This window comes from Aethalodelphis obliquidens, unplaced genomic scaffold, assembly GCF_003676395.1.
Source record: "Aethalodelphis obliquidens isolate GAN/ISIS:26980383/991018 unplaced genomic scaffold, ASM367639v1 scaffold3, whole genome shotgun sequence".
NCBI lineage: Eukaryota > Metazoa > Chordata > Mammalia > Artiodactyla > Delphinidae > Aethalodelphis > Aethalodelphis obliquidens.
Genome location: NW_020837947.1, coordinates 16,689,480 through 16,716,944, shown reverse-complemented (window position 1 = coordinate 16,716,944; position 27,465 = coordinate 16,689,480). Strand labels below are relative to the sequence as shown.

Genomic DNA, 27,465 nt, shown 5'->3' with positions numbered 1-27,465 from the left:
TAATGGTTTGCTTATAATTTTGCAGTGAGAAAGTGCAATGGCTCCAGTGCTGGGAACTCCAGGGCGAGGACAGAGGCCATGATATGGGTCGTATCTCCCTTACGCAGGGCCAGAGTGCTACAGAAATACTTGTGGACTCACAGCAGGCACTATTTTTTTCTGTCTAAGTAATTAATATAATCCCTACCTCATTTCCTCTTGAACTGTTCTCTGCTAACTCTTGCTTACCTATTTCGTTTCTATAAAATTGGGATTAACGAGAGTATTTCTTGGAGGGGGGAGTTCTCCTTATTAGGCTCGTGTTCGGAGATGTGGTTTGTTTTTGGTTGGAGGCATTTCTCTCCGGACTCTGTCAGTGAACTAGGTTGGAGGAGATGGAGAGAAGGCTGTTGGCAGGATGCGCGGGGTGAACTGGAGCCGCTCCGAGCGGCCTGGGCTCTGTGGACGCTGCGCACTTCCGCCGGGCTCTGCGCTCCCGGGGATACCTGCGCGCCAGGCCCGGGCAGCTCATCCACTGAGTTGGAGACTCTGTTTCACATTTTGAACAGATAAAACAGAGGAAGCTGCGTGTTGAATGTTGAAGCTAACTTGGAAACGAGACCCGCATTTTGTTCACAAGGAAAGGATTGTTTTTCGCTTGGGTCACTGCTGCAGAGAGACTTTTTTTCTCTCTCTCTCTCTGTAATGTTTGATACTTGAGGGAAAACAGCTGGACTGAGCATACTTGAATCACTGCAGAACGAAATGGGATGCTGGGGAATATGGACAGGACTGTATGGCTGAAAAGGTCAGCTTTTTCCCTTGTCCCTCGTGGAGGAATGCAGGGCCTGTCCCCATGCTCGCCTTGTGAGCTCTCGGAAGGAGCTGGGAGAGGCCGAAGGAGGGATGGCTGAGATGTGGCAGACGGTCCTCACAGATGGGACCGAAGATGGCTTTCTGCATCTCTTCCGTTTTCCTGCCCTGCTGTTTTTGATTTTCGGGGAGGACTGGAACAAGTCAACAGAATTTGGGTTTGGAGAAGTAGTCGATGACCACGTTAAACAGCGAGTCCTGATGGGCCAGACAGAGAGCCTGGCCCAAACCACAGCAGTGTAACTGGAATTACAGGGCCGGCCTAGGAGAGCATCCTGCCCGAGTTCTCTGAAGGAGACCCGGAATTCATTGAGACAAATGCACCACATGCCGGGCCGGGGCGTCGGTGTGTGTTGTGGTGCCTAGGACCTAATTCTCCACCAAATTGGACCTTAAGATGATGATACGTGTTGCTCCAAGAACCTGTTGGGCAGCTTTGTCGGTGCCCCAAGTTCAGCTGCAGAGCTGCCCAGAGTTCAGACTGGCAGTGAGGCGGAGCTGCACCGGGCAATTATCTGATTAACTTTTCCTTTGTTTCTTTGACAGTCAAGAGAACAGTCGGATGATGAGACGGAAGAGTCGGTGAAGTTTAAGAGGTTACACAAGCTGGTAAACTCCACTCGCAGAGTGAGAAAGAAACTAATCAGGGTGGAAGAAATGAAGAAGCCCAGCCCTGAAGGTAAAAAAGCAAACTCCACCCCGCTTATTCTAAAGTCAATCATTTGGGGTCCGTCTGTCGGTAGAAAATATGAAAGTAGAAAATGGCTTGAGTTCCGGCTGAGGCTGGCGGAGGGAGAATTCGGGTCTGCAGGTGAGCAGGGCGACGCTCAGTACCTTCCGGGACGAAGGATCCTGGCGTCCAGCATTCCAGGGGCTTAGTTATTTCAGCATTACAAAGAGGGGAAATGGCTAGCGTATGACAATGAAATCTTCTCAAGATGTGGTATGGCTTTCATTTTGACCTTACACCATTTTATATAAACTTTATTTTATATCACCTTCTGAGCATAAGCCTCTGCTCCCAAAAGGATGGTGGTTCTAACCCTGTGAATTTAGTCCAAAGTTAATATACCTCCATCTCAAACATCTAACAGACGAGGCACTTAATGTCCTTTCAGATCTCTGAGGGATGATTTGTTCTCCCTGTAAACAGTCTCAAGTCTCGGTTCCAATGAGGCTTTAAGGACCTCACATTCTACGTGGATTCTTAAGAGCTAGATCCCTGGCTAAGCCACTTGTCAGAGGAAGCAATAATATCGAAAGGGGCATGAGCTTGGATTTATTGCAATGAACAGTTAACCTTTGAAGTGCAATTATGACAGTTTGAATCTCAACCGTGTCCATCTTTCTTATTGTTAGTAAAGTGTGTTTGCAGCATCTTGTAAAATTCTTGCAAAAAAGTTACAATAAAAGAGTAAGATTTCCTGTTTGGAAAAGAATTAGTGAATTGAAGGAGGTACTGGAAAGAATTTTTTTTTTTTAAAGCACATTACTTGTTGAAGTGTCACATCTACATTGCGAGGAAGTTCAAAATTTTAACATGTAGGTTTAAAAAATATCATTATAGAGGCTTTTTTGTTGTACATAAATCAAACCTTGGAAGGAACTGAATTCCCCTTTATTTAAATAGATGAGGGTTTCTTGTTGTTATTACTGCTGTTCTTAAAATTTTTGTTTGATGTAATTATCAGTTTAAATCCCCTGGAGGAATACTGAAGGTGAGGGGGTAACTGTGGGAAAGTGGAGCTAAAAAGGGAAAAGAAAAGAGGAGAGAGACAGAGAAACAGAGGGAGAGACAGAGGGAGAGAGACTATCTGCTTCACGGCCAGTTTCATAAACTTAGAGCTGTGTTTAGTTCCAGGGTTTCATCTGGGTGTCTTTTGCATGGTAATTCCGGGTGCAATGCTGATTTACATTTGGCTGTTTTAATACCTGCCTGTCTGTCATGATTTCACAGGACAGAATATAGCCTGACTTCCTCTCCCCGTGGCAGCTCTTACTGAAATCACACACAGTGTCGTTTGGTAATATTAAGTAGAACCATATGGAAGAGCCATCATTCAACCTTGGGAGTGTTGCATTTTTAAAACAAACCTCATGCATGCTTGCCAAAGTTAAATCTCATATATCATGCATAGATTGGTGGGTCTTATCCATAAATGAGATAAATGGGAGCAGTACCTGGTCCTGGGCCTACCACCCAGGAGCCCCTTCGTATGTGATAGTCATATGTGTTGGGGCAGCCTTTCCACTAGAATAACACTCATAAAAATGCAGAAATGTTCTCATTTGTATATTTATGTCAGAGTAAATCAATTCAACTGTCTCTGAGAGACATAGTTGAAAAAATGGGGAAATATACCCAAAGAGGTAGCTGTAGGGTGAAAAGTAATAACTATACGGACTTTTAGCTCTGAACTTTGATTCATCTTGATGTGAATTAGGTGTCCTAGACAGAAGATGGGTTTAGTGAGTTTGAATCCCCAGTGACACGTCTGGTGTCTGGGGAGCTGGGGTGCTATTGACCAGGCTTGCCATTGGCACCAGGAGAGGCCCCAGGTGTGTGTGCAGCTGAGGTCATCCACTGCAGGCTGCCCCCAGCACCGTGCTAGATGAGAACGCCTCCATCCTGTGCATGGTAGAACGTTCTGCAGTTCCTCAGCAGCAACAGAACTGATGCTGGTACAGAGAGGCCACCCTGGCACCTGCTTTGCAAAGCTGGAGAGATTCATACGCCCAACAACCCCTCCTCCTGCCCCTGGGCCTTCAAAGAGCTGATCCTTTTGACTTCCCTCATGCCTGTGCCAATACTAAGTTGTCTGAATAATAATGAGCATTTACGGAGAGCCTTCTGTGCGCCAGCCACTTTCCTGAACACTTTAGATTTTATGTTCCTGTTAATATGTCATCTTCAGAACAGCCACCAGAGGCAGGCACTGATACTACCCTCATTTCACAAATAAAGAAACTCCGACAGACACAAAGAGGGGAAGTAATTTACTCATGTCACCGAGCCAGCTGGCCGGAGACCCAGAGTTAACGTCTGAGCAGCCTGACTCCTCTACCTCCTGGGTCTGTACTCTGCTCCCACCCCATCTCTCACCCCCCAGCTCTGGAGTCTTGGAAAAGCCAGGAGAGTTACAATCCATCACCCAGTCTTACCCTTGTAACTTGAGTTGCAAGTCCTTATCTGGGGCGTGCATGACCTTAGACAATATGAACTTGTAGGCCAGGGCAGCGCCCTTCATCCAGCCATTTCTGTGTCTTCTACCCAAAGCTGATACCCACCCACTCTCTTCCCTCATTTCTCCAGTTCATCTGTAACCTGCTAATGAATCATTAGCTTTTGTACAGTGCTTTTCGGCTTATGAAGTACCTTCACATCTCTTTTCATTTAATTTTATCCTCTCAATAACCTTATAATAGATACTAATAAAATAGGTAGGCAGTGGGAATTCCCTGACTGTCCAGTTTGAGTTCAATACCTGGTCGGAGAACTAAGATCCCACAAGCCTCATGGCACGGCCGAAAAAATAAATAAAATAAAATAAAATAGGTAGGCATTATTCCAGGTGAGGAAACAGACTCGGAGAGATGAAATAATTGCCCACAGTCATGGAGGTGGTGAGTAGCAGAGCCAGGGCTGGAATCTAGGGCATAAATCTGTGTCCTTGGCATTCAGCCATCCTGTCTCCTGACTCCTTCCTCTTGTCAGAATCACCTTCCCTTCCATATTCTGATCTCAGCTGAGCAAGAAGCAAATCACACGTCAAATGATGATGGGATGAGAGCATCTTGATTGTCGTACTTTTGACTTGATACTTGTACTTTCAAGTCAGAGGTGAATGGGAGAAGTAATGCTCTAAACCCAAGGAATCCAGTCTGGGCTGGGATTTCAGGCCTGGGTCAGGCACGGGCAGAAGAACCTCATGTACCACATGAGGACTGCCCTCAGCACAGGCTGAGGTGGCCTCTTTGGAAGCATTTGCCATGTTTCCCTCCAAACTCTTTACCAGATGCCGACATGCCAGAACCAGGAAGTAGAGCTACATACATCACAGGTATGTGTGAACCAGCTGGTCCCAAACTCAAATGTGACACCGAAGTATTGGAATCTCTGATGACAACACCAAATATAGAATCCAGAGAATTTCCAGACCACTGCTGAGTGACAGGTCCTTAACTTCCCCATGGCCCCTTAAGACTGTGCGTAAATGAGGGCCTTTGCACACCTCTCTGGACACCTGGGCTAAATATGAAGTCATGATCTGTGATTGGACTACTTTTAGAGAAAAGTCCTCTGTTGGGCCTGCCACCAGGCTATGCCTCTCAGCCCCATCACTTCATCCCTGGAAGTGGAGGGTAGACTGTATCCGGAAGAGGTTGCCATTTTTACTTCCAGTAACGTAAGGACCCTTGGTCTTCAGTCCATATTAGGTGTCCTGAGGAAGGAGCAGGAGACATTCACGATGTGTGCACACTGCTTCTGGTCCGGCCAGTATTCGTCAGAACCACAGACCCTGCTTTTAAACTCCCTTGAAAGATCCGGGAATAATTCTTGAGTGAATATATTTGTGCTGCAGATGATGGAGAACTTTGGACCAGATATAATTTTGAATCTCCCTCCCCACCACCATCTCCTTGACATCAAAGTCAACCTTGGGTTGTATTTAATAGCAGCAGTCCTTTTTATATTTGTAACTGTAATTCCCATCATTTGGAAAACTAAGAAACTTCTGGAATTTTAAAGGCCTGCTACCAGTCGCTCATCTTTTGCTCCTCTGGAGCGAGCCACCCTCTCCCTTCATCTTTGACATTTAACTACACACTGGGACCCTCATCCCAGGTGGTGTATTTAGTGCCATCCGTCTGTTCCAAGGAACTTGGTGCTTTTTCCCCTTCACAATTCAGCTGGCACAAAGCTGCAGTGCTCAGAAGTTTCCTTATAATTAAAGGGACACAGCCAGTTAGGATCACTACACCCAGAGTTTGACCTACTTCTTTTCTCACAGATGTTCACATAACACATGCAGAAAAGAACTCAATTTTCCTGCCAGCAAGTCCAAACCTTTCCACTGGTCTCTGGAAGTCTTGGCTGGATACCTGCCTCCAGTGATGGCTTGAAGAGCTGGAATCCTTGAGAAGAAATGGAACACTCCATGGGGCTGCTTGCGTGTCCAGGCCCTTAAATGCCCTTGCTGCTTTGTAGCAGGGCCTGCGTTGATGGGAATGTCTGTCTTGGTCACCCAGCTCCGCAACTTTTTGTGTTTAGCTTATCAAGTGGGGACCGTTTGTCAGTTGCATTTGCAATCTACCACGCTTTATGGCGTTTCCTCACCCAGACTTCTCCCTTGGTGACTTAATTACTTAAATGGCATATGTATCAATAAAAAAAATTACTGTCAGCCACATGGCATTCATCACACTCTGACTATAAAAAGCCAACCAGACTCAACAGGAGAGCCTTTCAGAAGGGAGAACGATTGATTCCTAGCTTCTGAGGATTGCACTTGCAAACTGGGAAGGATAATTATTGTTAAATGCTAAGGAATATTGTGTTATGGATGGGCTTAGAGTGTCCAAATGCCATTTTTAATAGGTCTGTTAAGGTGTTTGGTCTACAGAGATATTGAGAGGAGGAGGAGAAATCGCATCTGAAACCTTTTAACATTAAGCCTGTGTGAAACCATTATTTGCTCAGTTTATTTTCTCTTTTATGTGCACTTATTTAAGCAGGAGCTGGGTTTCTGGAGGGTAAGTGATTGTGGGGAGGGGCATCACTGTCGCTGCATGGTTTAGCTTATTTTTTGCAGGGTTGGGGGTCTAAAGGCAAATCTGTGAGAGAACGCAAAGGTTTGTTGACAGGAACCCGTGACTGTGTCTGTGTTGATTCCCTCCAGGCGGGGAGGAGCAGGTGTTTGAGAGTTCCCCGGTCCCGGATGAAAGGTCTGCCCTGTACTCTGGAGTGCACAAGAAGCCATTTTTCTTCGATGCCTCTCCTGAGAAACCTCCAGAAGATGATTCAGACTCTCTCACCACTTCTCCATCATCCAGCAGCCTGGACACTTGGGGGGCCGGCCGGAAGCTGGTCAAAACCTTCAGCAAAGGAGAGAGCCGGGGCCTGATCAAGCCCCCCAAGAAGATGGGGACGTTCTTCTCCTACCCAGAAGACGACAAGGCCCAGAAGGTGTCCCGCTCCCTCACCGAGGGGGAGATGAAGAAGGGTCTCGGGTCCCTGAGCCACGGGGTAAGTACCGATGGTGTTTGCTTCTACGACAGCCACCGTCGCCGGCACCACCTCCTAGTGTCCCTAGAGGAGGTTCAGAGCGTCCGGAAGCAGATCCGCTTGAAGAAAACGGATACTAATTATTCCTGTTCTAGAGCTTTCCTCTGCCAGCGTCCCTCTAGAAAAGGCATCAACAGCACCACCTGCGACCTGCAGCTGCTCCGGCAGAAACCCAAAGGGGGCGGGGTCAGTGGCGGCCCCGGCAGGAGGGTGCGCGGGCGCCCCTCCGTCAGCGAGTTCAATGTCACGTACGTGGTGGAGCGCAGCCTGTACAGCCACCTGAACCTGACCCAGCTAGTGCGTCCTGCCTCAGACAGGACCCTGAGCAAGGCCGAGAAGCAGGACCTGAGACGGTGCTTGCTGGAGGAGGAGGAGACCAGGAGGAAGTGGGCCGCCACGGTGGACCGCTGTACCAAAAGGGTTCTCTTGAGAATCCGCCAGAAGTCCGTGAGTCACAAAGACGGTCATGGGGACGGCCTTGTCATTTCTGTGATGTGCAGTCAAGCATTATGGCCTTTCTTGCATGCAGCCTGCCGTCCTCCCCGCTCTTCTCATGCTCTGTCCCTCCGTCACCTCCATTCCTACCCCCACTTTCCTTGAGGAATGGCTTCTCCCTCTTTCCCATTTGTCCTCTTGCCAGTTGAAGCTGTTTGAGTTTTAATTTAAAACTAAACATTGAAGCTGATCCAGAGAAGGGCTCTCAGGGTACAGGGGTGGGGTCTGGCCTCCTTCTAGAAGTGGCTGTCTTGAGTCGCAGCCATCATGTCACTTGGCCTCAAGGAAGCTGATTCAAAACAGAAGGAAGTTTTGCCCTTAAAAGAGATGTTTCTTCTCTCAGTGAGTTAAAACAGTAGGAACTAGCTCACGGTAGATTGCCGCCATCATCATCGCCAATTTGGTGATTCGAAAAAACACTGTAAGGTACTTTCTTTTATTACTAGGGGCAGACGGAAAGTTCTCAAATCTAAAAGGAAAGAAAAATTAGAGCTCTTTTGTTTTACTTAAGTATATTTGATGTGCTTATCTTTTTAAACAAAAGGATCAACGTTTGGAAATGTCCTCCACTGCCCCATAGATTATTCTGTACATAGCAAGGAATAAAGTACTTACTTTCAAATAATGAAATGGTCTTCAATTTTATTACTGAATTATTAGAGACCTAGTAAAATTTATTTTCAGGGCAAGACTTATATTGAACTGGAGAACATAGGGATTTCCCCCCTGAAATTCCCACCCAACTTTTAGTTTGCACAAGAGCCCATATAAAATGGCACAGGGTGTGGAGGAACTGTGCACTTCCTGGCCCCTGGCGCCCTGCTTAATCCACGTGGGTCTGCTGGCCTGTCCCCTTTGATAGGTCTGAAGGAGTAGACTGTACTGCCACCTCCCATGATGGCTTCTCCCAGAGTTCCTCCACATTTGTAACATGTTCTTGCCCAGACGGTTGCTGTAATTTAAATTCATTCAATCAAGTTCTGCTTTTGGGGTCAGTGCCCTCCTTAAAGGATGCTTAGGTCCTTACCAGCCCTTAGGTTTTCCAAATATTCCCATGTGTTGACTTTCTTGCTCGATCTCCACTTTTTTCACATTCTTATAAATCTTGCAGCACTTTTAATATTATCAGTTAACAGCTTTTCCTCTGGCTCTTTGTCATGGCAACAGCCTTGGTTGGTTTTGTTTTTGTTGTAAAATAACAGTTCTTTGTTATTATTTCTTGTTGTCACTCCTTCAGTTCTGACCCACAGATCTTTTGGGAAATACTTGTGGCTACAAGTCTTGGTATAATTTGTTTTTTACCTTCCGAGGTGTTCTGCCTAGTTCATCTGCCTCTGTACCTTTGGACATGACCTTGATAGAACAGATCCACCTCTTCTGTGTAAATTGATGACTCAGCCCCATGGGTTTAAATCATGCAATACTGAGAATTTTTCCGATTGAGTGCCTTGAGTTGCTCATGTATCCCTTATATTATTTATTGCCAGGTTAATGATATAACTTCATCAGGACCTTCTCTCTAGAAGTTATATTTCTAAGATTTGTGCCATTGTGGGCCCTTGTGTGCACATTGTGAGCCAGTGATTAAGTCTTCACTGACGTTTGAGTATGGACATTTGGACAAGCTTGTTTTCACGTACCAATTCCACCCCCTGTATAAGTGGCACTCTGTAGCCTCTATCCCCAGTACCAGCCTGAGGCTGGGTATTTTTAAAGTACTGTGAATTTGAGGCAGTACTGGACAGTTTTAATACTTGCTGAAATACGTGTTCAGTGCTAAATCAGAAATTTGTACATACCGTTTCTTGTAAGTATAATTGTACAATCAAGAAAACAAAATTTAATTTTCTAGTTATTCAGAGAACATAGGGGAATGTAAGTTCTTTTTCTTTTGGCCGCCCTGTGCAGCATGTTGGGATCTTAGTTCCCCGACCAGGGATCGAACCTGTGCCCCCTGCAGTGGAAGCTCGGCGTGTTAACCACCGGACCACCAGGGAGGTCCCAGAATATAAGTGTTTTAACAACAGAAGAGGGTTTTTTGTTTTTCTGGTTTTTTTTAAGGGATTAAAATAATTTCTTTACTTGGTTTACTTAAAAATTGTTTTCCTTTCTTCTTGTCATATATATCTTTCATTTTATTCAAAAGTATAGTTTCCTTTACTCTTCAACCTTGATCTTTTTGTCTTTCAAAAAATGCCATATTTGCTTGATGAAACCTCAGGGAAATGACAATGCTTTGTACTCACTGGAAACGGTCGCTTGTTTTGTTTTTTATTTGGTCATTCAATTTTTGTTTGGGGAAACAGACATGCATGACATTTTGGAATTTTGTCCATTAAAAAAAAAAAATCCAAACCCCCCCAAAACGTGTTTTCAGCTGCATGACCATTCCATTGACTGGTACTTCTCATCCACAAGCATCTATCTAAAATGTTCTTGTAATTATCCGTACAGGAGATGTTTGAACTTGAAAAACCTCATTTAAGCGCTATTCGTGTAGACCACCAAAGATTGGTTTACATTCTTTTACTATTCTCTCTTGTTTTCTCTGTTGAAAGAGTGCTGCTTCAAGAACTACCTGACATTACGGAAAAAGTTGGAGATTAGTTCAGGTGGTTCTGACGGTTATATTTTGTTCATCCTCCATTGATAAAGAAGAATCAGTTCCAAATATCTTAGCATGTCACTGGGAGAGGTTTTAGTTGGTAGTTAAGAAAACCAGTCTACTCTTTCCTCTAAACTTCTTATTTTAGGAGACGATGCATGCAGCAGTCATATGAAGACATAAATGAGCTTCTAATTTATTGCAGTTGTAGTTTCCACATAAATTCTTTGTCAGTTATTTCATATGCATCAGAAATAACATGCTGGGCTCCAGTGCTGCAGTCGGTGTTGGAATTCAAAGCAGGGAAGTACAAAAGCCGTAAAACGATGAGGCATCTGGACGCCATACTGTGTCTGTGGAGCCCTGAGTCACAGGAGAGGAACTAGAATAAAATGACTGCCTTTGCAAAAATGAGAAAATTTATTTGGCACTATAAGCTGCAAAGGGAAAGTTAAAGTTAAAAATTAGCCTTGAGAGATGGTCCTAACATTGCTTGCAGATTAGGGGATTTGGTGAGTGTTTTTGTTTGCAGAGGTCTTTCTCTTTTTATAGAGTAGATATAGGTCCAGTTAAGTTGACTGTAAGGGAAGTCAGATTGTCCATTGATATTTTTATATAAAATGAGAATGATGTCCATTGAAGGTTATGTCTGTGGTTGATTATTTAAAACAGCAGCAACAGCGTTGCTGAAGGAGAAGACCAGCTGTGTGATATCCTGAATGTCGGTTATCCTGAAATATAACACTTCTGTATCTCCTGGCCTTCTCCTCCTTCTCCTCCTTCTGCTACACCTGCTCTCTTTCACTTCTTGGCCCATTCCTGGGATTGCTCTGGTTTTACATTTGAAGCTCCCAGAATTATAAGGCCCAGAACTAAGCTCCAGTTCTTCATTTGCATATTTAGAATGTTGACTAAGCCTAAACTTCAATATAACAATTGTCAGGACAAGCTACCAAATTCTCAGTGTGGCCCTAATGAAAAGTAATGGAAGAAACCAACATTCCTAGAGTGTCTGCTTTGTGCCAGGCAGTGTGCTAGAAGTCTCAAATATAGGCTATAGATAGTATGTTACTAATGAAGAAACCAAAGCTCAGAGAGTTCAGTACTCTACCTGTGGTCACACAGCAAGTTAAGTGGTAGAACCAGGATTTGGGTCCCTGTCTGTGTGATTCCAAAAACCTAGGCACTTTCCTTCCTGGATGTTTCTACTTTCTCAGTTCAATTAATATGTATCTAAGGTGTATTTATTTTAAAAAAGCAATGTTTATAGTATATGTTGTGCTTTTCTGTTCATTTCTTCCTTTTAATAGCTGTTAACTAGAGTTCTCTGAGAAACGGGTAATACAAATATTGGCACCCAGATCTGTGATTCACATTTTAGTACCAATTGCTTAAGAAGATAATCGGTGATAACAAAAATTAATGTGCTTTGAATTTCTCCTTTTTCTTAAAGATTTGGGGGTTGGCGGGGAGAGGTGGTGCTTGAGTAGCTTTTGCTAGAAAAACAGCAGAGAATTCAAACCAAGTTCTGGAAATATAAAAGCACTGAAACATAAGCAGTCCATAAAGTTTGAAACGAACCGAAAGGACAGTGAAGTTTTCATTCTATCAGTGTTTTTCCTATTGAAATTAAAGTAGTGTGGTCAGAGACAGTCACGGAATCAATCTTTTTCTTTCTGGGCAAATGTGGTGTCTTTATTTCATACACTCTGAGGAAAGGGTCATAAGTAATTAAGTTGGGCAGTCAGATGGGAGAGTTATCAGCATTTTTGGCTAGGTCAGGGAAGCAATGAGTGAGTAATCCTCTTGGCCTGATTGGACTCTACTATAAACATAACCTTTTTCCCTCCATCTCAGCGATTTAAAACTAAACAAAACAAGAGTCCCTCAGAAAAGCCTGCTGTCAGTGGCAGGGCTATAGGACTTCACATCTGGGTTTCCAAGACCACTCTGAGCACATGGGTTCCCTAATACATGTTCCCTCATTATCACTACTGTATGCAGCCGATATTAAGGGGTCTGGAAGGGAAATTTTGTTGCTAAGAGACAAGGAATCTTAGAGCACTTAACACATGTATGGTTTTTTGGTTGGTGTATTTTTTTTTTTTTTTTTACCAGTTGGTTTTTGCCCGTGAAGGGGATTCTGAACCTCTGGTGTAGGCACAGTTCCAGTGGCCTGTGGAAGGGCAGAATGAGTGGCGTCTCCTTATAACATGAATCATGTATTTTTTTTCTTCATCATTTCTCGTCTCTTACTCATCCTGTAACACGTCTGTGGTTCAGTGACATCCTACAAAGGGGACGTGTGTTGGGTTGGCACTACTGGATGGTCTTAGCATAACTGGATTGTTAGTGCTCTGCCCTCTCCTTTCCACAGAGAACCTGCAGTTTTGGAGGATTTGACTTGACAAATCGTTCTCTGCACATTGGCAGTAATAATTCTGACCCATTGGTGAGTATACATCAGAGGGGAAGCAAAAGATTTGGATTCAAGTGATGTGGTTGACACAGTTTCACATTGAGTATCTTTGAGAATCGGTACTGGGTGACCTTTTCCTCGGGATCCTAAATCGCATTTGGAGAGAAGCTCTATTTCCCCATCTTAAAGACTCTTCACAGTCCCACATGGACTGAATGATGACCACCTGTGGCCTCCATCTCTCTCTTTGCGGAAGCATCATGTCTTTAATACCCTGGTTTCCAGGTTTCTTCAAGTCACACGTCCAGATGAGTTTAGAAGGTCTCAGTCATTGGTGCACGTGTGCTTTTTGCTCATACTAGTTGCAAGTGCACGTGACTGTGACACGTAGGTAGGGCCACAGCGTGGAGCCCTGTGACTTGGCTTCCAAGAGTACGTGGCAGCATTTCTGAAAGCCAGGCTTGTCATAGGCCAAGTGCATAGCCCTACACCAAGCGTAGGTCTTTCTGATCTGGGGTATCCCGAAATGAACCCAGTCCCCTTTGGGGCCAAAGCAAGCCAGACTCCTCAGGGCCAAGGTGACCGCCTGCTCAGACCTGCCACTGGATCACAGTCCGGGGACAGGCCACCTTTACAGTGTACAGGTTCTCCCTAAGGTTTACTTTCTGAGGTCCCAGAGCTGTAGGTGAGTTTTCCATACAGTTTTGTTTTCCCCTTGTGCAGCTGGTCACGCAACTGCGAAATGAGGATTCTGTGCTGTATAGTTGTTACGGCCATGTGTTAGCGAAAGCACCCATCTATGCTTTTTTGAAGTGTTTGAGAATTTCCTGGAAGAATAAAACTATTTTATTTGGATATCAAATTTTATTGACTTATAAACCAATAATTTTATGTGGTCAGTCTTTTAAAAAGTATGATTTTTTTCCCCTCAGGGGAATGCTTTGTTTTGTTTTTTAATGCAAAATAGAATGAAAGGAGACCACAATCTAACTTGTTCAGAAAAGAAAATTTACACAGTCTTAGGAGTTGGCCACACGAAGTGCTACAATGATATAAATCTGATCGGATGCTGGACTTTTTTTTTTTTTTTTTGGCTGCGTTGGGTCTTCATTGCTGCTCATGGGCTTTCTCTAGTTGCGGAGAGCGGGGCTACTCTTCATTGCAGTGGGTGGGCTTCTCATTGTAGTGCCTTCTCTTGTTGCGGAGCATGGGCTCTAGGCGCACAGTCTTCAGTAGCTGCAGCACACGGGCTCCATAGTTGCGGCACATGGGCCCTAGAGCGCGTGCAGGCTTCAGTAGTTGTGGTGCATGGACTCAATAGTTATGGCTTGCGGGCTCTAGGGTGCATGGGCTTCAGTAGTTGTGGCATGCGGGCTCAGTAGTTGTGGCTCATGGGCTCCAGAGCGCAGGCTCAGTAGTTATGGCTCATGAGCTTAGTTGCTCCCCAGCATGTGGGATCTTCCCAGACCAGGGATCGAACCTGTGTCCCCTGCGTTGGCAGGTGGATTCTTAACCTCTGCACCATCAGGGAAGTTCCCAGATGCTGGACTTCTAATCACTGAGATCTGCCATTTTGTTCTTACCACTTTCTTGGGTGATTCAGTAGTAGTACCCTTTACTTCTTCCCCACTGCTGGGATTAAGTGAACATTGGTTCATCGAAATCATTCTTTATTGATAAGATACAGTCCCCTTGGGTATTTAAAATGGTGGGAAAACATGTACCAGGAGAAGAATATACTAAGTTTAAATAAAACAAAGTGACTCACATCCCACTTTAAGCAAACAAATAAGCAAAAGTCACTTAGTCAATAGCTTTTAATTTTTAATCAAAAAGATAAATAACATAGCACTGAGTTAACGTAAGAAAAATGTGGAGATCCTGGAGCATGCCAATGTTTTGCTGAGAGGTAGGACATTCATGGTTTGAATAATAAAACCTGTTTGTGGGCTTCATTTTCTGTGATTAAGATACTTATAACATTTTATTTTGCAGGGTAAAGAAGGAGATTTTGTGTATAAAGAAGTAATCAAATCACCTACCGCCTCTCGAATCTCTCTTGGAAAAAAGGTGAAATCAGTGAAAGAGACAATGAGGAAGAGAATGTCTAAAAAATACAGCAGCTCTGTCTCTGAGCAGGTATGTGACAGCTGAGCGAAAAGCCCCCTTGGTTCTTCCCAACAACAAGAAAAGCTGAGGATTGTTGGTCTGAGATTTTAAATGGTGCTAAATATATTCACAGGCATTAACCAGGCTCCAGGACCATGCTTGGTTTATGTAGACAAACATTGGATTCAGCAAATATTTGTTAAGCGCTTAGGGTCACCCGAGCACCAGGTTTGGTGCTGGGAATACAAAGCAGGCCCTGACTTCTATGTACAGATGAGAGAAAAAGACAAACATGTAAAGAAATGATTATTCGTTAATGCAATAAGCACTAAAAATTAGAACACAAAGGAAGGATTTTATTTTCTAAAATATTCCTTGCTCCACAATGGCCATCACCAGAATCAAACCTTAAAAAGACAGTCAAGTTTTCTTAGCCGACTTTTCAAATAAATGTAGCATAAGTTGTTCTTAGGAGCGTGTAGCAAGTCTGAGAAGTAAAGTCAGAAAGTGCTTCCTGGCTGCAAGACTTACACAGTAATCGTGTTTCTGCAGGGGTGTGTTCACTAACCATCCCTATCTGCAGACTTTAAGACATCACAGAATTGACACCACTCCCTTCCCCAATTCTATAAGTTCATCTCTAGGAACATAACCTTCTTTTTATGGGTCTTCTTTTTATGGGTGGAGGGAATAAAGACACTTGGAAGGCTGGGCCTGAGATAATTTTGACCATTCGATTTTCAAAACGCTCTCCTCTGGCACCTTAATAGTATGGATTCTGTAGTCTGTTGAAGTCTCCGTTTGTGAACTGTTTGTCTACTTAAGAAATATGTAGGTAATGCTGCTTTATCTACCAAATAGAACAGCAGGGAAAGCAGGCATTTTTGCTCAGCTGCTGCCCTCTGGTGGACATGGTGAGCTAAAAACCAAGCATCCCCCTGTTTGAACCAGCTAGCCAGCCTCCCGCGCTGTGCTTCAAACAAAACCTGCACATCTTCAGCTTATTACAGTGGTTCTCGTGGGGTATTGGGGGTGTGTTGGGGGGTGTTGATTTTGCTCCCTCACCAACCCCAGGGGCATTGGCTAGGGGCATTTTTAATAGAGGCAGTGGGTTAGAGTGGGGTGGTGTTGGGTGCTACTGGCATCTAGAGGATAGAGGTCAGGGATGCATCTTACGATGTGCAGGACAGTCCATGGAAACAAAGAATTAACCATGCAAAACGATGAGAGTGCTCAGATTGAGAAACTGGCCGGTCAGACCTGCAGGGGAAGTCTGGCTGCCTCCAGTATCTCTTCTCCACGAACATTTTCCTTAATCTTTTCGTCTCTTGTCCCTATGGGTATGGGAGTGATGGTGATTCTATATTTCTGCCCAGCCATGAAGCGAGCTGTGCACGCTCGAGTGAGACAGACTTTATGCCAGTGAAAGCGGTGCCACGAATTAAAGCGCTTTATTTAGTTGGCTTTTCCCCCAAATTGAAACATCGACTAAAAGCTCCTATAAACTTACATTCCTAGGGGTCTCCTGCTTCGTGAGTCATGAGCATAGAACTTTCCTGTCATTTTGAGCATTTTTCTATAATTTTACTACTATATTGATGTCTTTTAGTTTTAGTTCTGTTTTTTTTTTTAAAGCGGTCATTTCACATAATCAAAAAAAGAAGGAATCATTATAATGCTTTTTAGAGAGAGGAAATTAACATTGTAAGGCTTTAAAAAAAAAACTTTTGAGCAAAGACACCGACTGTTTTAGTAAGGATTTTTATCTGCTCTGTTCCTGCTCTATGCCCAGCCTCTGAAATAGTACCTCTTCTTGTAATCAATAAATATGTGATGAATAAATTAATAATTTTTAAAAAGCACTTGTGAACATACAGTATCAGAGGTGTGTATTTGGTATTGCTGTTTTTCAGACTGGGAGGTTTTTTCCAGAAGCATTTTAAAAAGATTTTAATTGGAAAGGTGGCTTATTTTATGATTCAGAAAAGAGGAATGAAAACCTCAGGAATTCATCCTTTGCAGCTTCAGTAACCTCCTAACGATGCACCCTCTGTTTGTAGTTGTTGCGGTTGTTTGCTCGCTTTCCTTAAATGTAAAGCAGAAGTGTGTTTTGGATCAGAAGCTGCCCTTTCTATTGTCCTTAAATGTTTGCAGGGCCCCGCAGATCTCATCAAAGCCTTTCTGATGATTCGGCATTATGCAAATAACAGGTTGCCGTTAGGTGGTTTTGTGTTCACGTGCCTGTGTAATAATATGCCAGAAAGTGTTCTCTTTGGGCCAGTAAACCGTTCTGACTGCAGACGTTTTAAAGTGTGATACTGTCTTATCTATTAGCACCTCAAATCAAATGAGCATGCTATAGTTACATGTGCAGATAGGGGGCTGTCCACCCCAAAAGTGAGAAGTACTGCTGAGTCACTACTGTCAGTATCTGATCTAAAAGGGACTTCCCAGCTGTTTATTAACAACAGAAGAAGAAATGAAAGAAGCTAAAATCGTAGGGTGACTTAAGGAAATTGTATTATAGACAGAAAAATGGTATGTTTGCTGTACAGCTGACCCTTGAACAACACAGGTTTTGAACTGCATAGGTCCACTCATAGGTGGATTTTTTCAATAGTAAACGCTACAGTACTACACGATCTGTGGTTGTCTGAATCCACAGATGCAGAGCCGCAGATAAGGAGGGCCAACTGCAAAGCTGGTAGGCACCCCAACCCCTGTGTTGTTCAAGGGTCAACTGTATATCTGGGTCCTAAGTTGGTATTTTATTAGCCAATTTTAGTAATTTGTGTAAACAGAAATATAAGAATCTGTGCTTTGTGTGCGTGTGTGGGGTGTGTGTGTGTGTGTGTGTGTGTGTGTAAATGTTTCCCTTCAAATAGATTAAATATTCTATGATGATACTTCCGGATACTACATTACTAGTGGGTTGTATCTGATCTACATTTGAAGTCCAGCGTTATTACTGAACGAGGGAGTATACTAAGAGTCTCTAAGCCTTTAACAAAATGTTTTGTCTACAAGGTAGATAGATTCTTTTCAAAAATATCTATTTGAGTATGAAAAATACTTTTTGAGTGTTTAATTAATAGTTACATGAACCACAACTTTAAAATGAAGCAATGATTTAGATGAAAAAGGAAGGTACATTTTGGGTAAAGAATCAGACTTGGGTATAAAGATGGATTTGACTGATGTCGTTGAGGGCTAAACTGCTGTGAATTACAAAAGGACGCCCATCCACTCTGGTGAAACATAATTTTGTCAAAACCCATTTCAGGATTCAGGCCTTGATGGAATGCCGGGCTCCCCTCCGTCCTCTCAGCCTGACAGCGAACACATGGACAAGCCCAAGCTCAAAGCCGGAGGTTCTGTGGAGAGTCTGCGGAGTTCTCTGAGCGGTCAAAGCTCAATGAGTAGGTCTAGTTTGCAAATGTAGATGATTTCCTCGGAGTCAAAATCAGACTTTTACTGAGTGTCAGGTTCAGGCAGTTTAAAGATAAATTAGACCAAGTTCTTACCCTTAAGGTGCTGTTACAGAGACAGACCTGCAAAATAGCTGGCCCTAGAGTCCTATTTGTTTAGTAGTTGATGTCTAGCAGGGCCACAAAATTGAGGGTAATGATTTGGGTTGGAGGAGAGAGGGGAAGCACGCCAGCAGAAGATCTGGAGACTCGGGGGGAGTAGGTCAAGGGGAAGGGCTCATGAAGATGTGCAGCAAACTGAGAGGAGAGGACTAGGGCCCTGCTGCGCACACGTTGCTCTCCTGACCTCTGGGCACATCCTCCAGCTACAGTAGTAATTAGCGATCCTCTGACCACTTTTTTGTCTTACGGATTTTGGTAAAAATCTCTCATCTGTGCATTGCCCCCTGCCATTTTCCTTGTCATAGTGAATCCAATTCCTTTGTTAGCATTTTAGTGGGGGTTTAATAAAAGAGAAGACAGATGCTTCTCTTCATTCTCCAATCCTTAATCAGAAACATTTTATGCAGAATTCAACACAATAATGTAATGTTATTTTTCCCTGATGCATTTCGGGTAGTGGGGAGTGCCAATAATGCTCTTCTGGCTTGACAAAGAAAGCTAATGTCTTCCTAACTTTCATGAATACAAAATGTCGATTAAAACATTATTATCAGGGCAATAAAATAATCAACTAAGAAACAGGGAAAAAAATAAGAAGAGGAGAAGAGAATGACAGATGTCCCTGAAACAAATGCTGTGCAACCACTCCCGGTCCAATGGTGGTGCCTGCCGAATGCTATGGGGGAAGAGACCAAGTTTAAACTCGCTACTTCAAAAGCATTTGGCCTTGAGCAAGTGACGTTTCCTCATCTGTAAAAGGGGGTAAAAATAGTATGCCTGACAAATGAGAGGTTATGAATGTTAAGGGTGGTGTCCTCTATCAGGGAGCCTCGGTGTCACCTGGATTCCTGGTCATAAAGATAACCTGATGAAGGCCCCTGTCTGATTGGGGCTTGATTAGGGAGAACAGTCAGAAAACTCAGATCCTCCCCTGGACTCTGCTCTGGTCCTGACATTTGGCTGTGTCTCGGGACTCCCTCCTCTGGCGCTTACCTTCCTAGCCTGTGATGCCTTCAGTGCCTTCTTTTTTTTTTAAAACAAATTTATTTATTTATTTATTTTTGGCTATGTTGGGTCTTCGTTGCTGCACGCGGGCTTTCTCTAGTAGCGGCGAGCGGGGGCTACTCTTCGTTGCGGTGCACGGGCTTCTCATTGCGGTGGCTTCTCTTGTTGCGGAGCACGGGCTCTAGGCACGCGGGCTTCAGTAGTTGTGGCACACGGGCACAGTAGTTAGGGCTCGCGGACTCTAGAACGCAGGCTCAGTAGTTGTGGCGCACGGGCTTAGTTGCTCCACAGCATGTGGCATCTTCCCAGACCAGGGCTCGAACCCGTGTCCCTTGCATTGGCAGGCGGATTCTTAACCACTGCGCCACCAGGGAAGCCCCCTTCAGTGCCTTCAGCTTTGCTGTGCAGGAAATCTGTATTGACCCATGTTCTGCCTGTTTTCCTGTACAGGTGGTCAAACAGTGAGCACCACCGATTCCTCGACCAGCAACAGGGAGAGTGTTAAGTCGGAAGACGGTGATGACGAGGAGCCCCCATACCGGGGCCCATTCTGTGGGCGCGCCAGGGTGCACACCGACTTCACGCCCAGCCCCTATGACACAGACTCACTCAAGCTCAAGGTGTGTGTCTGCCTGGCCTTGGAGCAGTAACACGGGGTGCCTTGTTGCCATAGGAGGTGTTCTCTTCTCCTTGCTGTTAAATGCTGGGCTGTTGTGGTGCAGACTGGCCAGTGTCTCTGCTACCTTGATAAGCCGGTCTCGACCTCTGTAGTGGAAAATGAAACAGAGAACCAGCCGGCATTTGGAGGAGGGTCTTGTGTTAATCCTCTTTTGTCACCACCTCATCCCTCTGGCCCTGTCCTCTGACCTCAGCTTCCCTCCAGAATTCCTGTTGCCCTCCACCCTCCAGTCTCTGTGCTTTCACCAACTGAAGAGATATAACTGGCTTCTCTCTGTCGTCAGTGACATTCATATGGGACAGATGGGGTTCCATGAAATGTATGAAGCGATTACAGGACAGCAGTTGCCACTGACATCTGATTGGTGGGAATTCTTTTTCTAAAAAGTAGGTGCTCTCTGGGTAAGGGCAGGGCGTTTAGAGAGCCAGGTGCCCACCCAGCCCTGAGCCCTGGTGGACGGACACCTCGGGCCACTGTCTTGCGGTGCAGGAGGCCAGAGGGGATGGGCCCTTGGGCCTCCATGAGATCTGGCACGGTCAGGAGTGCCCTGTCCGGTATCTGCCGGACTCCCAATCGTAGCGGGTGACTCGTGGAACGCTGATTCTGGTCTTCCTAGTGTCTTCACATGCGTGTGATTCACGCCTCTGATTGACAGATGGTTCATGCTTGGAAATGTACCTAACGGAAAGATCTTTGTTCCCTGGGCGACAGAAAGGAGACATCATTGACATAATCAGCAAACCCCCCATGGGCACCTGGATGGGCCTGCTGAACAACAAGGTGGGCACATTCAAATTCATCTACGTGGACGTGCTCAACGAGGAAGAGGAGAAGCCCAAGCGCCCCACCAGGAGGAGGAGGAAAGGAAGACCCCCCCAGCCCAAGTCGGTGGAGGATCTCCTGGATCGCATCAACCTCAAAGTTAGTTCCGTCCTGTCCTGGCCCCGCATCTGCTATGACGAGTACCCATTATCCTACAGAAATAGTTACCAGCACCATGACTCTGCCCTTGACCTCCGCTGGGGGTGATAGCATAAATCCAGGTCGCAATGAGCTCCTAGTCCAAAGAGCTGTGAGCTTCAAGCCACTACCAGGAAGGGCTGTAAGCACAAACTCCTGGCGCCCTGGTTGGCTTCTCAGAGGCCGTAAGGATTCTCCCCTCCACCCTCTCTCCCCCCATTACTCCCGGCATCTAGCGGGGCGGGGGGGGGGTCTACGTGGTAGATTCTATTTCCTCCTTGCACAACTGTCTTGGTATTGGGGAGGTCACAGGTCTCTGTGAGCTGGATTTCAGCAGCTCTAAATGAAAGAAGAATCTCCTCTGCTGCACACTGGGTGGCATTACAGGCTTCAGCTCACAGCAAGGGCACAATTAAAATGCAAGCCAGTGGAGTCATCTCAGCCTGCAGTGTAAATCTTCCTAACCCCTGATGGATGAAGTGCCCCGCCTGCGCACTAAGCTGTAGGACTGGGAGGTCCAGACTGTGCTACAAAGGATACTTACTAATGTTTGAATTAGCATAAAAATGACTATGGAAAAAGAGTTTAGGGGTTTGAGGCCGGTCATCGGTCGTGGATCACATGGCTGGGCTGCTGACTCACTTCTGTCTTGTTTCCCTCCAGGAGCACATGCCCACTTTCCTGTTCAATGGATATGAAGACTTGGACACCTTTAAGCTCCTGGAGGAGGAAGATTTGGACGAGTTAAATATCCGGGACCCAGAGCACAGAGCTGTTCTCTTGACAGCCGTGGAGCTGTTACAGGAATATGACAGTAAGTCCTTCCCAGCACAGACGTGTTCACTGTTAGATCCGCCACATTCTCAGGTCACCAGCAGGCGTCCCATAAGCTGCGAGCATATGCTTGGGTCCTTGGAGTCACTCATTCGATCCTACTGTTTCCAAAGCCAAGGTCAATTTTGTATTCTGTCAAATAGCACAAAGACATAGATTCCCAAAGCAGACCTTCCTGCCAATGCAGGAGCAAAAGAAAACCTTACTAGCCTATACTTTCCTGACATGTTTCTAGGTAATCGTTGAGGAAGACGCTCCTCTGAGGGACTGAGAATTGAATTGCAGTATTTTTAAGACACACAGTTCATGCCACCTTGGGGGCTGGTGGGATGTGCAGCCTTCAGGAGGTCATTAGGATACCTGGGCACAAGAGTAACTGACAAACTGGGAGTATCTTGCCCCACCAAGGGTTAATTACTTCTCAAAGCACATGAGGAGTTGTTTTCTGAATGAATAGGTTAATTAATGAATAAATGAAATTCATCAGCTTGCGTTAAAGAAGCAGGAAATAATCTCAAGTGAATATGTAGGGCAGAGAATTCCATGCTGCGATTTCTCAGCTAAAATGATAGCTCATTTTTACAACCCATGAAGAGAATTTAGTGAGCTCACAGCTTTCCTGTAGTTATTTGAATACACTGTGTCCTTTGCTCCATTAACCCGGTCTTATCTTGCTCTTTATTCTTCAATCTGACATCAGAAATATTCCTGAAATTATTCATCACAAAGTGGAGAGTATCCTTGCCAGTTACTGAATTCAAATGCATTTTCTTTCAAATGCTCTGCTTCAGGGATATCAGTAGCTAATAGCATTTCCATTGCTAAAAGACACACCAAAATCATGGTGAATGGTGGGAAAAAAAATTGTACATTACTGAATGTATCAGGCCCAAGAGACATGGAAGCAAGTGTCTCAGTGCAGTTAAATTCACTTCTGCTTAATAAGTCCTCCCTCTAAATTAACTGATGACACACCATCAGATAGATGTCTAAACCCTAGATAAACACACTGCCTTCAGGGATAGATTTGGAGGGAATTGTGTTTCAGAGTTAATATCACTTTATAACCTGGTCTCTTTAGTATTGGAGTTCCCCAGGAGACACCTTGGGGATCTGTGGCCAGGTTGTGTCAGAGCCTGGCCCAGTGCCTGGAATGGCCGACCAGCTATATGAATATCAATTAACGTTCAATCATCTAGTCTCCTGGACCACATCTGCTCGGTAAGATAGCTCATTTGCTCTTCCTCAGCCACTGAGAACAGCTGGTTTATAAACCCCATCCATTGTGTTTCCTTTAGCATTTAGACACAGGAGGAGCAAAGCTAAATTCTGAGCATAAGGTGCAGGGTCTGTCTCTGTCATGCTGCAAGGGCTAAGACTCCTTGTCCCTCCTGGGATCATGTCCTGAGGTGTGCACTTGGGCATATTTTATAGGAGGAATCTTTGCCCCTCATCATGCTCACTCACAAGTCTAAGGAAGGCTCTTTGCCTCTTCGTAAATCCTACTCTGAATCTGTGCTGTGCCACTGTATAGAACATCCCGCATACATAAATTGGTACTTCTTTTTAGTGGTTCTAAAACAAAGGCTTCAAGGGCTCAGGGGTGCCAGTGAGCACCAAGTGCCTGGATGCAGGATTACCCTAGGATTAGAAGATGCTACATTCGGCGCTTTTAAATTCATTGTGGTTAGGAAGTACTCTAAGTAACTGATACCTTAGAGGAACACAATACATTTCTGTCAGACTAGACAGATCCAGAGACCTGCTGAGACCTGAGAGATCTTTGCACATCTTCCAACTCAGCCCCCCACAAGAGCAAGAGGCACATCTGCATCATGGCTTGGCACTCAGATGGGTCCAGCTTCTCTCATTGCATCTGTGCGCGGGGAATGCCAGCCTTCCTGCGGGGTTCCATTTGGAAAAGACTCTCGTTGTCCCGGGGCAGTTCCTTCTACTGATCCCAGACCCACGCTCCTAGGTCTGCCAGATGAAAGCTCTCGTTTAACAAAATCATTTTCATAAGAATAAGAATTTTAATCAGGGATTATTTCAAATATGCAGGAAAGTACAGAGAAAAATAAAACAAATCCACATACCATTTTGTCATATTTACTTCAGTGCTTATTTTTTAAAGACATAAGTGTTGCAAGCCCATTGGAAGGCCTGCTATCCAAGAATCCCATTCCTTTCCCTTCTTTTCCAAGGTAACTTACACTCCAGAAAATGGCACATATCCGTGCGCATAAGCACCTTTTGATGTTGGGATGTCTCATCAGTGTCTTAGCATATATTCTTCTCCGTGTGTGTGTGTGTGTGTGTGTGTGTGTGTGTGTGTGTGTGTGTGTTGAGATGGGGTTGGGGAGACCTTCAGTCCAAATTCAGGTCATGTCCAAATGGAGTTTCAGCCCCACAACCCAGTCCTTCGCTCTCACTTGACTGTGAGAATGTCCGTGATTCCAGCTCCCCTTCTTTCTTGTCCTTGGTGCCTTGGCGTTAATTCTAGTGAGTCTGGGGTGCGGGGAGGATGTGGCCTTGAGTGTGCAGTACATCTAAGAGATGCCCCGCCTCTTCATTCTCCCTAATGAAGAAGGACAACCTACTGGGGAAACACTAGCTTTTAGTTTTAGGGAATTTTGCTCGATTTGTTGGGTTCCTGCAAGTAGCTGCTGATTGGATCCTCCAGGAGGAAGGTGGCTCTAGCCCCTTGAACAGGCCTCATGATTTTATGGATTGAACTGCGGTTTTCAGGCAATGCAAGGGACCCCTTCACTCCCCATAATAACTTCAGGTATCCTGCTGTGTGTGAGGCTGGCATCCCGAAAGATGCAGGCACAGTCTGCATTTTCCTGCAGACTGTTTTATTCCCGTCGGTCAGCACTTTGGAGTCTGTTTGCCCGCTGCAATACACTGAACTATCTCGCCAAGGACGAACTGCATTGATTCCTCTTCCTGGGTTGTAATTGATAGCTCCAAGCCCTCATTTTATAAGTATCATTTTCCAAAATAACATGCTAGGCTAGAACAAAGGCCATTCCAAATCCACAGACTCCTCCACACAATGAGGACACCACTCTAGAATGTTCCACTTTCGGTGTGGGGGAGGGGAAAGGGTTTTTTCTCTTTTGCTTCCAATTAGTTAATTTTTCATTAATCACTTTAAAAATAGCATTTCTTAATTTGGTGCTCTAATTTAAGGGCTTGTTCCGCCATGATTTCTGTTATAAAATGCTTTCCATGTGAGAAATACAAACAGGAAGTGGTCAGTGGACAGTAGGAATGGCAGCCCTCAGCCTTCCCACAATTTTTTTTTAATGACCCAAGAAAAGGCATCAGATTTCTGGTTTATTGATTTAGAGTGTGTGTGTGTGAGGAGGGGGGGAGGCGAAGTGAAGAGAAAGAAAAGTAAATTAAAGCCATTCATTGTCAACTTATTTTAGGTAGAAAATGTTTTCTTGGTTTCCATTTTTATCGACCAAGCATCTAGTCTGCATAATGATTGAAAGACAGTCTTCCTGTAACTTTGAACCTACATAAGGCCAGGCATGCCCTCTTTATAGAATGTGCAGACTGTGGTTGCTCTCCCCCCACTTTTGACATGATGCTCTGAATTTCTCCTCTCCCTGGTTGGCCTGAGGGTAACTTAAAAGGCATTGATGTATTTCAACTATTGTCCTCTGTCTACAAACTTACCTTCCTGTGATACATGATTTGAAAAGAAAAGTGTTCTGATCTCACTCGTTCATTTTTATCTCATTTACTTTAAAATAATTTGTCCTCTTCCAAAGTCCAAGGCTTCAAAATGTATTGTGAGAACCGAGGATGGAACTGGGATGCCGTTGATTTGGAGCCTGCTTTTCCGTCTTCTTACGATCCCATGCTATGTGTTCACCTTCTTTAGGTAACAGCGACCAGTCCGGATCCCAGGAGAAGCTGCTTGTTGACAGCCAGGGCTTGAGTGGATGCTCTCCACGAGACTCGGGATGCTATGAAAGCAGCGAGAACTTGGAAAACGGTACTGTCAGCACCAATGATCGTGAATGCATCTTCATACGCAAGCCTACTGGGCCGTTTCTTGACATCTGTGCTTTGGCTAATGACTGTCTTTCTTCCTCAGCCTGAGCCATTCATTGCTTTTGGGAAAACTGGCAACAGGGAGAGGAGTTTTCCCGGGGTGAATGGTGCTTAATTAAGATCCTTAGGAGGGAGGAACATCTCTCAGGAACCTAGGCCACTGATGATGTTGAGAAATGAGTAGAGAGGTCTTTCATCAGTTACTCTTCCATCCCACATAGCACATAATTGGAAAGAGTTTAAACTTGTGTGTCAGAGAAAGGGACCCTAAACTTTCCATTGTTCTGCTGCTCTTAGAGGTTTAGGCCCCTCCCCCCATCTGGATCATGCAAAGAGCTGTGGGGCTTTAGAGTGGGGAGACCTGGTGTTTGAACGTGAATAGGGCATAGCTGAAGACTTTGGCCAAATTACATCTCCGACTCCTCCTTACCTCTTTTTTTGTTTTTTAAACAAATTGATTTACTTATTTGTTTTTGGCTGCGTTGACCCTTCGTTGCTGCGCGCGGGCTTTCTCTACTTGCGGGTGGGGGCTCCTCTTGTTGCGGACCACGGGCTCTAGGCACGCGGGCTTCAGTAGTTTTGGCACACGGGCTCAGTAGTTGTGGCTCGCAGGCTCTAGAGTGCAGGCTCAGTAGTTGTGGCACACGGGCTCAGTAGCTGTGGCTCGTGGGCTCTAGAGCGCAGGCTCAGTAGTTGTGGCGCACGGGCTTAGTTGCTCCGCGGCATGTGGGATCTTCCCGGACCAGGGATCGAACCCGTGTCCCCTGCATTGGCAGGCGGATTCTTAACTACTGTGCCACCAGGGGAGTCCTCCTCCTTACTTCTTAAATGGTAATGTGAGTTGTTGTTTTTTTTTATAGATTATTCTAAGACAAAGTAATAATATATTAAAAATACCTAGCACTTTGTAAACACTGATTATGAATGAGGCAGTGGGCTAGGTGCGCACGTATGCAATTGCTAATTATCACTCAGACCCTGCAGTGCATATTTTGTAGATGAGGATGCTAAAGAGACATTAAATAATAACGGAAGCCCTTGTTCTTTTCCTCTTGGCACCACTCTGACTCATAATAATAGGCTCTCAGTCAATGGTAGACAGTATTTTAGACCTGACTTGCCAATGCCATAAGCATTTTCAAGTCCATACTCTTAATTACTTAATGTCGTCATACATCAGCCAGGGGTATCGGGGCTTCGTTGAACTTCAAGCCAGAAGGGATTTAGTTTGTATGTTATCATAAGTACTTTCACAAACCATGGATTAGATGAAAATAGGTGGACCTATTTTGGGAACAAGGCAAAAGGCAACATATACCATAAAAGGTCTCTTTGCCTATTTGATTTTGCTTATTTATTCTGAAGAGCAAGAAAATCCCAGTGCTCGGGACCGTCATCCGTGAGTCTCTCATTTCAGTGGGAGGATTTTGAGGAGCCCCGCTGAGAACACGATGCAAAGCCAGGGCAGGAAGGTTTGGTTCCTTCAGTATCATCATCATCCCTCACCTCAAGTTTTCTTCTTAAATAGACAGTAAAGCCTGAGCAGGGGCTGCCCTCGGT

At 44.8% G+C, this 27,465-nt stretch overlaps 1 protein-coding gene across 7 annotated transcripts in view; it reads left to right on the top strand.

Moving 5' to 3' along the window:
- The window catches only part of SASH1 (SAM and SH3 domain containing 1), a 326,913-nt gene that overhangs the window by 289,449 nt on the left and 9,999 nt on the right, over positions 1-27,465 (top strand). For all 7 annotated transcript variants that reach the window (XM_027083813.1, XM_027083828.1, XM_027083804.1 and 4 more), the window contains 9 exons: positions 1,399-1,531; positions 6,753-7,099; positions 12,616-12,690; positions 14,653-14,796; positions 18,050-18,185; positions 19,812-19,981; positions 20,752-20,961; positions 21,664-21,814; positions 25,733-25,846. In XM_027083813.1, the coding sequence (XP_026939614.1) occupies positions 1,399-1,531; positions 6,753-7,099; positions 12,616-12,690; positions 14,653-14,796; positions 18,050-18,185; positions 19,812-19,981; positions 20,752-20,961; positions 21,664-21,814; positions 25,733-25,846 (1,480 nt within the window). The remainder of the gene's footprint in view (positions 1-1,398; positions 1,532-6,752; positions 7,100-12,615; positions 12,691-14,652; positions 14,797-18,049; positions 18,186-19,811; positions 19,982-20,751; positions 20,962-21,663; positions 21,815-25,732; positions 25,847-27,465) is intronic.